Genomic DNA, 14947 nt, shown 5'->3' on the forward strand with positions numbered 1-14947 from the left:
TATTCTGAGACCAAGTGTGGGTGTGTACATGTGGCTTCTGCAGGTGCTGTCCACACACCAAGAGGGTCAGTCGCCTGCCACAGATCTCCATTTGCTTGTTCGCTCCAACCTGTGGGAACAGCTATGCACTGCATAAAGCGGGCTTGGCTGAAAAGCAGAGGTTCTTAATCTACCACAGTTTTTTGGGGGGGCTTTACCATTGCACAACTTTGACATTTTTAGAGGTCATGTATTTCTTGATGGCTTAGTAGTAAGATGCATGTTATCTGTGGACATCAGATCTCATCGATTAAAGTGAGAGAACTGTTTTAGCTGCCTCCTGTGTAGGTACCTGTCAACCTCCTCATTTTGCTCAAAAGATCCATATTGTGGGTATATCATTCAGGTAAATTAGGAATTCTAATTATCATAGCAATCTACCATTGCTTTCTAGTCCTTCAAGGGAAGTCCTTTTTCACAATAGGAGTACTATTTTATGGGAAAGGGCTGCACTCTATGTACCTGATCATTGTTCTCATTGTAGACAACAGGTAATCAATAATAGCATTCTACGTGGCAAGTAAATTCGTAAATATATGTGAAATATAGGCGTGAATACTATCTCCACCTCCAAATATATCAAAATCTAACCATAATTTTCACTTTTAAACAAATCCATTATTGTACCATGGGATAAGGTTACACCGACCAAAAAGCTATAAATAAAACAAAAAAATTGGCGAAATGAAGACTGTGATTATTATGTTTTTTTTTAAGTGCTCATTTCGTTTGTTTTCACCCCAAAGGTAAGATAGAATTAAAAGGAGCATCTCTTTTGAACATATCGGAGTCATACTCTTCTGTTATACCTGTAAGAAACATTAAAAGGGGTAGACCCATCTAGTGGAAGACCAAGAGAATCAATAACAGCAGAATAATTGAAATTGGAAAGAAACCCGCATGAAAACAGCATTCAGGGAGACATTAGATCGTAAATGAAGGGCAAAACTTATTAGACATGAGAGAGAATAAAGAAGAGTGCGGGGCAATGAAAATGTGGATAAGGCAAGTATGTGAATCAGAGGGAAAACTGATAAACCATGCAGCGGATAAGACCCCGGGAGAGGGCGAAGGATGATTATTTCAAGATGAAAATTGTTTTTACACGTATTTGTTTTAATACAGGATGATTTAAGACCTAACTACTTTGAAGTATAAATGTGGTTGTATTCCCAAGAAAAGAACACGCCACAACGTTGAATCTTATTTCTCACGCTGAGCAACAGGAACATTTGCATGCAAAGCGCTTCTTGAATGGACCTCTTGCTGGTTATGAATACAATCTGAGGTGGCACATTCACTTAGAAAGAATGTGTTGGGCAAAAGATGCAGCGCATGAAGAAGGGCCTATGTGGAAGTTGTTTCATGGTTTAAATGTGATATTAATGGTGGAACAGTGGGTAGTAAGAGAAAATGACAAACTAGGTGAGAAATGTTTGACACATTGCACAGTTTTGAATTAAAGTATATAATGTATCTTAAAATGGAAACAAGATGTCTAAACAAGATCTTCTCTCTGTGACCTGATATTACAAACCTGTGGAACTGCAAAAAGGCAAATCACAATTTACACAGGATACGTTGTAAGTACGCCATGACTTTGGCTCTCAAAATGCCTTTGCGACTGATTGCCCATCAGAGTTGAGGAGAACGCTTAAATTGGCATCCCCTCATCCTTCTTGGTTGAAGTGGTATGTATCAATAATTTGCAAACTGAATTGTGGGCACAAACCATCGAGTGAATTCTGAGCTACCAAAGCAGGTGGAAGCCATTCTCAAACTAAAATCTGTGCGCTAAGAACTTACCCCCAGATGCATCAACAACCCAATTTGCGATTCCTTAATAGCGAAAAATACCGATTCGCTATTAAGGAATAGCAAAATGGAATGCATCAAGAAATCACTAAAAAAATAGCGATTGCTTAGAATTCCTTAATTGCGAGTCGCAAATTGCGAGTCCAATTAAGGAATACCTCCCCATTCATTCCTATGGGCCTAGAGGCCCATAGGAATGAATGGGAAGACAATCTCAATTTGCGAATCGCAAATTGAGATTGCGATTTCAAGGGTGCAGGGTTGCACCCCTGAAATTGTTCTGCGCACATATGTTGCGCACACACATGCCCTTAGGGCATGTGTGTGCGCAACATGAAACTTTGAAAAATGCACTTTAGTGCATTTTTCAAAGTTTTTGCAAATTACCATGAAGTTGTACTTCATTGTAATTTGCGTGCCCTATTAGCGAATTCGCTATTTTTAAAACTTTCATGCATTGAATGCAAATAATCGCAATTTAGCAAATTCTCAAATTGCGATTTTTGCATTTGGGATGATGCATCCCAAATGCTAAAATACCAGTCGCAAAGGGGCAGATTATGAGAATCTGCCCCATTGCGAGCGGATTTTTGCTTGATGAATCTATGCCTTAGTTAAGTGAGGTGCGGCCATCAGGGAGGCAGCCAGTGCTCCTGTGGGTCACTGAATGCTCTCCCCAATGTCATACACTGAATGGCCGCTTCTACGTGAACAAGCAGCTCGTATCCCTGGAAGGAATATATAACTTTTTTAAAGTGTACTTTCAGTGGGTGCAAGTGCACGGATGGAAGTCTGCTCCCCCTCCCCCTCCATTGCTGCATTCTCAGCCATTCACAGGGAGTTGCAAAAATCATTCTGCCTTGTACACGTTGATGAGGGCCGGGGTTAATGTGTATTTTTGAAGAGATGATGGTTTTGCTTTGTAATTGATCAGCATATTGGAGTTCAAAACTCAGGCCAGGTCATAAACCTATCCGTGAGCACAGAACACGACTGATTTTGACCCACTTAATTATGTCGGTCCCCCAGTTTTCCAGGGCTCGCTTTTATTTTACAACACAAAGCAGCAAATTATGCACCTATACCTTGTTTCTTGAGTAATTCATAATGTGCTTAGCACCCACTTCCCCGCCCCCTACCTTAAAAAAGGCTCGTCCGTCGGATTAGCACCTGGGCTGGACTCATCTGTTAAGTGATTTACTGCAGCTTCAGAGCTCAGCGCTGCCCTAGTTCTCGGAATCAGGAACAGTCTTTGCAGCGCTAACGCCGGCTCGATTTTAAACCGTGCATGCATTCAACTCCTTTCCATGTGCTGTGAAAGCACAATTGTTGAATATACTCCCTCTAAATACATTCTACGTAACAAAACCGGTTATGACGGCGCTCGGGGACGGACTGCCTGCCTGTGGAGGAAAGGCCTGTGCGTGCTCATGAAAAGTTCCATGGTGGGGGCGATTCGCGAAGGCAATGCAGAGGGTCGGTGCAGAAGGGTGTAGGTAAGAACTGAGTGACGGCCACACGATTGTTAGATCATCGTTAAGGGAAGAGCTTTAAGTGGGCCGGGTCCTGCCGGTGCTCTGCACCTGCAGTTCTAAAAAGCAGGTGCTGAGACGGGGCTCTAGCGGGCTCTCCGATTTTGTCCTCACCATCAGGGTGAAAAAAAATCGTGACTGCACCAGTCCCACCCTTCACTGCCTTTGAGGTGACTTCAAAGACTCGTTATTGTTATTTCAGAGTCTCATCCATTCAGAATGTCTAATATTATATTCAACACAGCCATAGTTGTTGCTAATTTGTGTAATGCAACACACAACCATTGACAAAGCCAGTAGTCCTGACTTGTAGGTGTAATGCTACATTTTGTATCATATATCTGGGTACAATGACAGAAACCGGTGCTTTAAATGAGAAAAAATAAGTGCAGGTACTAAGGGCGGGGCTAAGCGCAAGGTATGATGATACATAATGACTTCTGTACCAGTTGCAGCACATATCAAAACATATGAGAAATGTGTTTATGTAAACAAAACAGGTTAACTCATTACACAAAATGAAAGCCAAACAGGATATGTTAACGGTTCCTTCTTTTGTAATAGTTGCTGCTTCTTAATGCCAGCCTGTTATTTGTTATTGTTTGGCACAATACTATATATTCTCAAGCATGCACACACACACACACACACACTTGCTCTCTCTGCACACATTCCCTTTAAAATATCTACTGAGAGTGTCCTGATTCTCTTACTCTTTCTCTCACTTTTCTCTCACACAAAAACAGGCACACACAAGTTGGCAAGTGCACAGACCTAAGCAAACACTTAAACAAAGTCTCAGGTGGGATTAAAGCCATTTTAAACTCCTTGCCTCCCATGGCTTTTTAAATTGCCACTGTCCTGTGTGCTGCCTCCATACGTGTGTTTGTCCAAATGCACACAATAGTGTGAATGTGATTAACAGTGTCGGCCCAAAATGGTCCCTCCACTGTCAAACCCAGTCTGATGGTGAACACAGGGACATCATGCAAATGATACCACGCTGACTAGTTCAGCAGCGGCTCAGCTCACGACTACAGAAGCTCCTTGGCTGTCCGAGATAGGTTCCACTTTCAGCTATATGGTCTTTGTGTCCCTGATAGACGGTGCAGGATCTGTCTAGTCCCTGCACTGTGATTCACAGCACGACGCAAGGCAAGTCCTCTCAGACCCCTGCTGTCTCAGGGCATTCAAATGGATGCTGCTGGAATCTCCAGCTGGGACTCTGCAAAAGGCTACTGCCCTTAGGAGCTCCTGAGAAACAGAGCGGCATATACCCTGTGCTAGAAGAGATACCCAACTGGATCCTGCAGTGCCATCTATTAGTCTACCGGTACTCTCCCTGACTGAAGAGAAGTGCTGGTACTGACGGCCGGAAAATTAGAAGTGCCGGAACTCAATATTGGTGAATATCAGCCCATTTAAAGCACTGACAGAAACAGCAACATACAATTCGGGAGGCACAGTGTGGTAAGCACAGATTTTTAGCTTAAATGTTTTAAGCCCTACCCTTAATTACATTAACCACGCCCCTTTAAGAGACCCCCAGTTTTTTCATTCCACTTAAGCCCCTGATTAAGGGCCTGATTGATTCACATGGGGCCTCTGCACTGGTGGCAGAGGCCCCGCAGCCCTGGGGAAGTCTCCGCCCTCGGGGCGGAATCTCGGCCAAGAGTATATTTCCGTGGGTGGACACTCACTAGGGAGAGGATGTGGTCTCACAGCTAGACTGCCAACTTTGAAGCTGGGAAACCAAGGTTCGAGCCTCGGGTCGACTCCACATCATGTGATTCTGGGCAAATCACTTAATCTCCCCGTGCCTACCCAAAGAAAAAAAAATGAATGTGTCCTTGTGTAAAGTAACTGGTGCTCATTTAAAGCGCTCCAATACTTTCGGGTCGAATTACCGCTATATAAAATCTGCACACAAAAAAAGACTGCTTTGCCCTTAAAGAATCGAGCCCTACGTTCACAAGCTCGCAACACTGGCCAGAATGTAAAATTTCAGTCAAATGCAGTATATATGTACATTTATTCACTCCCCAGTAAAACCTACCTGGTGACAGAAAAACAAAACGTGTATTTTTGATGTTGCACTAAAATAAATACATTTTGTATTTGCAAACAATACGTTTGCACGCGTTGAACCGCTTTTATTAAACGTTGTACCATTCTAAGAATCATTAAGGACTTCATAATTGTATTTCTCTGACTTATACAAGCACGTGATTCCCTTTCTGATATGTTGTCACTCGAATTTCTAGACAAGAACAGCTCGAGCATGACCAGCAGAATTTCGACCGGCCAGATGGAGTGGATTATTCCTCTGATTGTTGTTTCCGCCCTGACTTTTGTGTGCCTCATTCTTCTGATTGCAGTGCTCGTTTACTGGAGGTGAGCCATCTCTTCTTTCAATTCTGAAATGTCTGTTTATCAGGGTGTGGGTGGCAGCCCTAAGCTTGCTTTTACCAGTGGTTGTTAATGTGGGGGAGAGAGCGTGTAACGCAATTTTGCATTTCCGAACTCGATGCTTTGCTCCACGTTTGATTGCTTTTAAATTGCTCGGGTGGATTTTAATGTAACTTTTTTAGACTGCGATGCGTTCCGGTTCTTAGATGGTAGCATGCTATTACATACTGTAAGTGAGGGCAAATAAGTTATACCTTGCAAGATAGAAGTGTAGCAAATGTTGAAAGCGAGGGAAAGTGCAGCATAAAATGCGCTGCATCTTCCACAGGGTTCTGAAGAGCATTGTTTTAGATGAAACATATGTTATGTTATTAGTTTTTGTACCGCGCACAGCTACCCCAGCAAAGGGGCGTCCTGGCGCCAAGGAAAGGTCAACACAACATCACAGAGCGCACCTGAATCCAGAAGAATTTAGTTAAAAAGAAAAGTTTTAATGGCGCGTCTAAATAGGAGTAAGTCCTCCATAGCTCGAATTTCACTGGGAAGTGCGTTCCACAATTTCGCCGCCACTACTCGGAATGAGCGGCCGCCCATCCTGCTCAGCAGAAAGCGAGGGACAACAGACAAATTCTGCCCCATCGACCTCAAGGATCGAGAGGGAACGTAAGGGGTCAGTAAGTTCATCAAAATAGGTGGAGCCATACCTTTCAAAATTTTAAAAGCCAGACAAAGCACCTTAAACTCGATCCGGCGAGCCACAGGCAACCAATGGAGTGATTGCAATGCTTTGGATGCTGAACAACGTTTAGGCAACCCTAGTACCGCTCTTGCGGCGGCATTCTGCACTCGTTGCAGCCGCAAGAGTTCTGCCTTGTTCGTACCTGCTAGGAGGGCACTGGCATAATCTATCCTAGACAGCACAGAGGCCTGAACCACGAGCTGTCTGGTAGGGGCATCGAAAAACGTAAGCACCGGCCTGATGCCCCTGATTATGCCAAAACAAGAGGCAGCTACCCTCTTAGTTTGGCAGGTGAAACTCAGTGTGGTGTCTAGCCATACCCCGAGATTTTTTATCTCCATGACGGGTGCTGGAATCATTCCTAGTTCGGGGGGCCACCAATTGTCGCTCCACCATCCAGGTTGCTTCCCAACCACCATCACCTCGGTCTTCTTTGTGTTCAATTGGAGGCAATTTTGGTTCATCCAATTGGCCACCGCACGCAACCCCTCACGGAAATTAAAGGCGTCCACAGCTGAGTCCTCACTTAGTGTGACCGCCAGCTGCTTGTCATCCGCGTAGGACACCATTGTCAGGCCCCAGCGTTTGACTACCGCAGCCAGCGGACTCACATATAAATTAAAAAGAGTGGGGCTCAGTGATGATCCCTGTGGAACACCCGTAGTGAGCGGGTGCGAGGTGGATTTACCAGGTGGTATCGCAACCTGGAAAGATCTGTTGGAAAGGAAGGAGCGGAACCACCCTAGAGCCATGCCCCCGATAGTAAAGTAAAGTGAAAACAATGCAAAAGGCGCCATTTTTTTATATAGGTAAGCTTTGCATACATAAGGCACCCATAAAGCACTCAAAACGGGTCTATCTCACCAATGTACATCTAAAGGACATAAGTAAATTACAATATTGTGCATTGAGCATCGTGAATGTACTTAATTGCACAGACAGACATGGATGAGGCACATCTGTAAGCATTAATTGCATATAAGGTTGTCTCCACGCCTATTAACCATACCTTTTTGCAAAACTTTTCTGCATCAGTCACTTAAGGCTATGTGAAGTACGTCTGAGCTGAGCCTGCTGTGTTTGGAGCCAGTGCTTAATTTGTAAAATAAAATTTAAAAAAAGGTAAGTGCCAGGGTCCTCGTCAGGCCATCACTGCAGCTTTCACTGCCCGTGCTGCTACTGACAGTACCTGTGTGCAAGTGTAACAATTCAGACAAAAGCATAAGACTGGCTTGGGCAGCAGGTATTAGTGGTTTTTATTGCATATTGAATTCATAATTTACCGTTCTGTAAATATCTAAATAAAGCAAACAGTGTCACCATGTGGCAGCTGTCATAAGTGCTGTTGCTGACAATTAAGTGCCGGTACCGCGCACCAGGGCGTTGGGTCCATTCCTTTCAACCTTTGACTTCTTTCAACAGCTATTTTCACCCATTGGTTTGAGACAGTCAATCATGCCTCGGCTCAGCCCAGTGAAGTATTCAACTCTCACTGAATGCTATTGGCTTTTTGGTTGTATCATTCTGTTTGCACTTGCAGTAAACTGCTTGAGGTACTACTTTACAACTATAGTTCTCTGTCCATTCGTGCTGGCTCCCTCCTCTGTCTCTCGCTATGAGGTGCTTGGTCTGTCTGCGTCAGAACATAAACCCCTTTCTATTAGTTGCCAATGTTTCTTAAGGAACTGAACTGTCTTTCCTATCTTAAAATGTAATTCTCCATGTTCCGGGTAGCCCCTGTGGTCACAAGCTCTAATGACAAAGAGAGCCCTAGGCTTTAAAAATCCATAATGATTTGTTGCATGTCTAAATTTCGACATTTGAAATAGAACTTAAAAGCTAATGACTTTGCGAGCTTGTTAGTCGTATCATTCAGGCTGTGTTTCCTTCTCCTTTAGAGGTTTTCAGAAATAAGATGCCTCTGTGTTTTTGTTTAAATTTGTTTATTGGGATTTTACATTTCATGTTACAAGTAGATATATCACCATTAACATACATTTGCAGGCGTTTGGATGATACCTGTGTAGGAGAAATCCACTACCCTATCGCATATCAAACACATTGAATAAGATATACTAAGGTATTCTGGGAGGTACCTTCTGGCTTAACTCTGTGTGTATACATTAGTAAGCTTTGTGGAGTCTGGTTGAGTGGGGTTCCCTAAGATGCCTCTTTGTGAACATGAGCAGAAAAAAACATAACTTAAAGGACAAGAATCCGGCTTCCACAATAAGCTTGTGATTTCCACAGTATGCACTAACCATAAACATTTTAGTATTACATTCAATCATTTGAAAAGCTGCACCTTCACAGTAAATTAATATTATGCGGTGCAATACACACAATGTTAAACATTTTGTAAATAGCATTTGTGGTACTAAATAGTTCTACAAAGAAAAGGTGATTGGTCGGGTAGATACCGGAAGTTGCTTTTGACAGGATGTTCTGGAAGAGTGTGTCAGAGGGAGTAAACTTCTAGTGTAGATGCTTGTGAACACCTATTTAATGCGTTCCCCTGGATGTTCTTACTATAACTGATCCTTCTAGGCTTGGTGTTAACCGAGTAGGACTCTTTGAACAGTCCTTAGCTGTTGAACAGTCGTTTACTATGGTTTCTCAATACACTTTTGCTGAAATGGACTACAGTGGTAATGATCCAATTTTAGAAAGTGAAAGTATCAGTGAGTAGGAAACGTGTAGGGGGAGCCAAGTTTAGGCACAAAAGGTGTAGTATTACTTGGACATGTAGGCAACCTTTTCCAGAGCGAGTACTGCACACAGACTACGTTAAGCAGGCAGAACCAGAACCAGAGCCTTTGATGTTCCCAGTTATGGTTTCATTTTGTGTGCATTGTCCTTGAAATGGAGGACTGGGTACTCGCATGATAGTGCCATGTAGCGTTCCCAGAACACTGATCATTATCCTTCAAGGACTCGGATGAAGTCCCTACTAATACCACTGGGATCTGTGGTTGCCAAGAAGGGACTCAAAATCATACTTAGAATTATGGAAAAAGCATGGGCTTAACTATTGAAATGTTGTTAGGGCCCTGTATGATTTGCTTTCTGTTTGTGTTTGTATGATTTTGGGGGAAATAGACTGCTACATAAAGTCTGTGTGGGCTAATCTCCCTGAGGAAAAAAAAAGAAACAGTTCCCTTCTGTTGGGAGATTAGCACAAATCCACATCTATATCTCCAACCAAGGACCTTGGCACTCAAACTGTAGCCTGTGTTTGCTTGGATGTGGGGAGATACAATCCTTATAATGTAGACCACAAGGGCCTGTACTGGGAGGCGGGGAACATGCAAACCATTGACTTTAGACACGGAGGGCCCGTGTTACGTAACTAGCTTCGTATCCCTGTTTGCTCGACGATTCACCCCTCCGTCAGCCAGGCTAGCTTGAATCCAGTGGCACAGTGAGCACTTGTCCCACATCTGGGCATACCCTTCCCACTTATGATGACAAAAACAAAAATAACAAATGATGGATGGAATGCTGAACTAATCAAACACGTCCCTCCCCCGCCCCCCCCCCCCCCTCCCCTCCCCAGTCACAGATCTGGGTTTAATTAATTGCTATGCCAGTTTGGACTCACCCATATACAAGTTAGTCTTGACCCTGCCCCCCATGTGAACAGTCCAGCCCGAACTGCCTGGCGCTGTCGTCCCTGGACCAGGAACCAGCATCCCTTGACAAACACCTTAAGTGGGAACCTTATGCCCAGATGTGGGTCCCATGCTCACTGTGCTACTTGATTCAAACCAGCCTGGCTGATGAGGGGTGATACCCCGAAACCGGTCCCAGGATGCTTTTTTCCAGTCCAGAGAGGACCTGCCTGGCAGTTCGGGGTGGACTGTATCCTTGCAGAGCAGGGTAAAAACTGATTTGCATATGGCTGGGTCCAAACTGGGGTGGCGTAGTGAGCAAAACATGATGGATTAAACCCAGATCTGTGATTGGGGGTTAATCTTTGATTTGTTAAGCATTCCTTCCATCATTTGTTCTTTTTGCTTAGAACTCAAAATTACATGCCTCATAAAACACAATATGTCTCTTGCCATTACATCTATGGTGGGGTATTAGTGCAAAAGTTTATTTTTCTATAGTGACCAGAAAAATTGAGGCCAGTACAGTTTTTCTTTGGTCACAAGCCTCTTTTCTGTTCCACACTTGTAGATAAGAGCAAGCTATGGTACATCTGCTCAGGTAGGCTGTGAAACTTAGTTTGTGCCTTTCACTTGTGAACCTGAAGAGCTGGCTTGGAAAAAGATATAACTGTAAATAATTTTACAGATCTGTCAAGATTCCCACATAGATAGCTCATCCGATGTAGGGTTTTTCCTCTGCATCAGTGTTTTTTTCCATTATATTTAGGATTACAATTATCCGAATGTTAAGGAAAAAAATGCGCAAACTTCACGCACAGAGGAAGGAAATTTGAGAGATGAGTATACACATTGCAATATCATGAGAAGGATAGAAAATAGGACTGAAATGTATGAAGAGTTAGATATTAAAACCGGAGTCCATGGTGTCCTGCTACAGAACTTGAATGTAGTTATTGCACATAATTGTGTTTAAGCAGGAATTGAACCAGTGAAGGTAACCTGGCAGTAAGACTGACGCCACTTTAGTATCTTCGAAAATGTTAACATCCTTTGTAGTGTAGGCACCTTTTAGCATTGGTCATTATATTTGTGTTATTAAAAACACCCACGAAGATACTACAGTGATGTGAGTGAATCACTTTAGCCAGTACACGTTCTGGCTAGAATTGTGACGTGTTGCAAGTGAGAGTATAGTTTGCATATTTAAGCAAAGGGTCATGACCTTGGAAATCTGTTCAGTCAAGGTAAACTGGGGCATCTGGTCACCCTAAACGTATGGTGCGTTTTTGGACAGCAGTCCAGTCAAACTTGCACTGCTGAATTATTTTTATGGTCTGCCTTGACAGCAAATCTATTGTCGTACAATTATGTGAGGATTAGCCTGGAGAGGGGTTTTGGCTCTGCCCACAAATTGGTATCCAGGAGTACATATTTTGATAGGGCAGAATTTGTGTGCTTCCCAAAATTGCTTGCCCTTCACATAGCTGTGATCATTTTGTCCATTTATCCATCCGCCTGAGTGTTGGCAATTGGCTTACTGGTTGAGGGGTTAAACCCTATCAAACTGCAACCAAAATTTCTGTTAGGATGAAGCCACAAGCACACTCCAAAGTATTCTGTGTTTAACCTTCTGGTAGCTTGCCACACAGTCAGGCTTAACTTGGAGGCACTGTATAAAGCATTTATGCAACACTTCAAACAGTCATAAAGTAAACCCACAACATAAGAAAAATGCCACACTCAGGTTGAAAAACAGAGTAAAATGTAATAAATTATTTGAGACCAAAACGACAAACTTCCAATCAATTGAACCAAAGATATGCAAATTTAAATATTTATGTAAAAATAGTGCTTTAAAGCACAAGGTGCAACTGTGGTTTCTAGTCAAGTCGGACCGGGACAAAGTCACAAGTTCAAGGCAACAGTGATGTAATGTGGGCCTGTTACAGGGGGCCAGTTAGGCCCCCTGAACAAAAGTACCTTAAATCCCAGTTTGCGATGCGAAAGCCAATGTCTATTATGCGTCACTTGGCTGCTGTTCTGAGAAGCTGCAGAGCTGTGATGGGGAGTCTTGCATCGTCGTCCAGGATGCTGTCCGAGGGGCTTGCATTGTGAAGGCCTGCATCGGGGACTGGCAATTCAGAGGAGACTGAGCTGCGTTGCGGGGTCCGGCATCAGGAAAGTGTTGCGCTGTTGCAGTTCTGATGTGGCTGCTAGGAGATGTCACACTGTATTGGTTCTGCTTCACAGGACCACTGCTTGGCTCGTAGATCACTTTCAGTGCCCACTTCCAAGGGTCCAGGATTGGAGTGGCACCACTTGGGGGGTAGGACTCACATCAGACAGGATCCAGGTGGTGGGTTGAAAGCGGTTGTAGCCTTTTCTGTCCCTAGTCTCTGACCAAGAGGCCAGCCAACTAGCCCTTAGAGTCACTCTGGCAGTCCGGTGTTGAAGATGCAAGTCCAGTCCTTCCCTCAGACAGCAGAGTAGCAGTCCTTCTTGCAGCGCACCACAGCAGTCCTTCTGAGTCTTACATAGGGCCAAAGGAGTTGGGTCTAAGGGTCCAATATTTATACCTGGTGCCCACTTTGAAGTAAGAGCAGGTTTTGGGGGTATCCACCCCCAGAGGTGCTTGAAATTTCTGACTCCCTGTCCTGGCACCACATTGTTTGGGGTCACAATAGACTAGTGTCAAACCCTTTGTGAGTGCACTCGGGCAGAGCCTTTCTGATGTGCAAAGTGGCAGGTAAAAGTTCCTCCCCTCATCCAGTCCCATATGACGCATCCTTTGTCTCCTTGTCTGGGAACATTAAACAAAGACCAACTGTCGGCTACACCTAGTCAGATAAACCAGGAAATAGACTGCAGGCACCAAATGGTTAGGAAAAAAAAATGCCAACTTTCTAAAAATGGTATTTTGAGAATTGTGGATTAAAATCAGACTTTACAATTAATGAGGGTTTTAAATTAACATTTTTTAGACAATAAACTCTATCTGCCTACCTACTCCCAATTGAAAGTTCTCACTTATTAAATGTAATAAGTTAAATCAATGTTATCCTATGGGAGAGGCTGGCCTTGTAGTAGTGTACACTTAATTTAAGAGTTTTTCACTACCAGGACATGTGAAACTTCCAACTATGTTACATTTTTTTAATGCACTGCATCCTGCCCTATGGCTGTTTAATTATACATAACCGTGATGGATGGAGTACTTGAATTAATGCCGCATCCCAGTCTATCATTATTTTGCACACCATGTTGCCACCTCAGTTTGCAACCACCTATATGTAAATCCGTCATGACCCTGCTCCAGTAGGAACAGTCCTATCCGAACTGCCAAGCCAGGTCCTCCCTGAACTGGAACAAAAGCAACCAAGGACCGATTTCACCCTATTTATGGGCTCATCAGCCAGTGCCCTCTGTCTCTTGAGGGAGAGAGCAGGATGTGCACTCCTATGAAGTGCTAAATCAGTATAACAGAAGAGAAGAAATACTTCCCTGATGTCAGCAGTGAAAGGATACAACTCATCCAGGCAGAACACTAAAATCAAATCAAATGCTCATGGGTGAAAGAAACGCAACAATACAACAATAATTGGGAAAGCCAGAAAGCATGAAATGGACAAATCCATTAAGTCATGAGCAAGGGATTTACACAAAGCCCTTTTTAGGTTTTGCCTAGCGAAAGCTGCGCTCTGCGCAGCTTTTCGCGCAGGCGAAATCCTGTTGAGAACTGTAGGGTGCTTTGGGTCGGCCCTCGTCATTGATTGGCTGGCTCCGTAAACGGAGCCTTGCCATTGGACGAGGGGCCTGTCCGTCAATGCCGGACCAGACACGGGGGCGTTCCTGACATTCTTTGCCTTTTGCCGACGTCACGCGACGCCGGGAACGCCCCTGAGTCTGGTCCGGCATTGCCGGCACTTCGCATCCATCGGGAAACTTCGCCGCCGCCTGCCTGAGCTAGAGACGGGCCGCCGCGCTGCCCGCGGCGACCCGGAAGTGACTAGCCGGCCGGCCAATCCTACCGCGGCCGGCCGGAAGTGCCCTCCACCCCTCCCACCCCCCCCCCCAGCGCGGGGGAAGAAGGAAGACGGCAGCCCAGGAGGAGAAGAAGTATGGCGGCCCACGCGGGGCTCCCGTGGCCTGGAGGGAGCCCCGGGAGAAGCGGAGGACGTTGCCGGTCTCCCATGCTGAAGAGGGAGACCGGAGAAGTGCCCAGGAGATTGCCGCCGTCGCAAGGAGCCCCCGCCAGGACGGCGGCCCAGGAGAAGAAGTATGGCGGTCCACGCGGGGCTCCCGTGGCCTGGAGGGAGCCCCGGGAGAAGCGGAGGACGTTGCCGGTCTCCCATGCCGAAGAGGGAGACCGGAGAAGTGCCCAGGAGATTGCCGCCGTCGCAAGGAGCCCCCGCCAGGACGGCGGCCCAGGAGAAGAAGTATGGCGGTCCACGCGGGGCTCCCGTGGCCTGGAGGGAGCCCCGGGAGAAGCGGAGGACGTTGCCGGTCTCCCATGCCGAAGAGGGAGACCGGAGAAGTGCCCAGGAGATTGCCGCCGTCGCAAGGAGCCCCCACCAGAGTGCCCGGTAAGGCAAAACCATTGCATTCTTTTCTTTTCGGTTTGCCCGCGGCCCCCCTTCCCCGCCGCAGCCCCCCTCTCTCCCTTTCCCTCTGCCTCTCCCCTCTTCTCTTTCACCTCTCTCTGCTCTCATCTCTCTTCTGTGTCATTATTCACATTTATTTTCCTTTTCGAACTATTTCTATCTTTTGCCGTCCCAGGACTACTGTTACTTGGCGTTGTT

At 45.1% G+C, this 14947-nt stretch overlaps 1 protein-coding gene across 6 annotated transcripts in view; it reads left to right on the top strand.

Moving 5' to 3' along the window:
• PTPRG (protein tyrosine phosphatase receptor type G) overlaps window positions 1-14947 on the top strand; it is a 1220925-nt gene that overhangs the window by 860014 nt on the left and 345964 nt on the right. For all 6 annotated transcript variants that reach the window (XM_078661520.1, XM_078661521.1, XM_078661522.1 and 3 more), the window contains one exon: window positions 5651-5780. In XM_078661520.1, the coding sequence (XP_078517646.1) occupies window positions 5651-5780 (130 nt within the window). The remainder of the gene's footprint in view (window positions 1-5650; window positions 5781-14947) is intronic.

This window comes from Lissotriton helveticus, chromosome 9, assembly GCF_964261635.1.
Source record: "Lissotriton helveticus chromosome 9, aLisHel1.1, whole genome shotgun sequence".
NCBI classification, from domain to species: domain Eukaryota; kingdom Metazoa; phylum Chordata; class Amphibia; order Caudata; family Salamandridae; genus Lissotriton; species Lissotriton helveticus.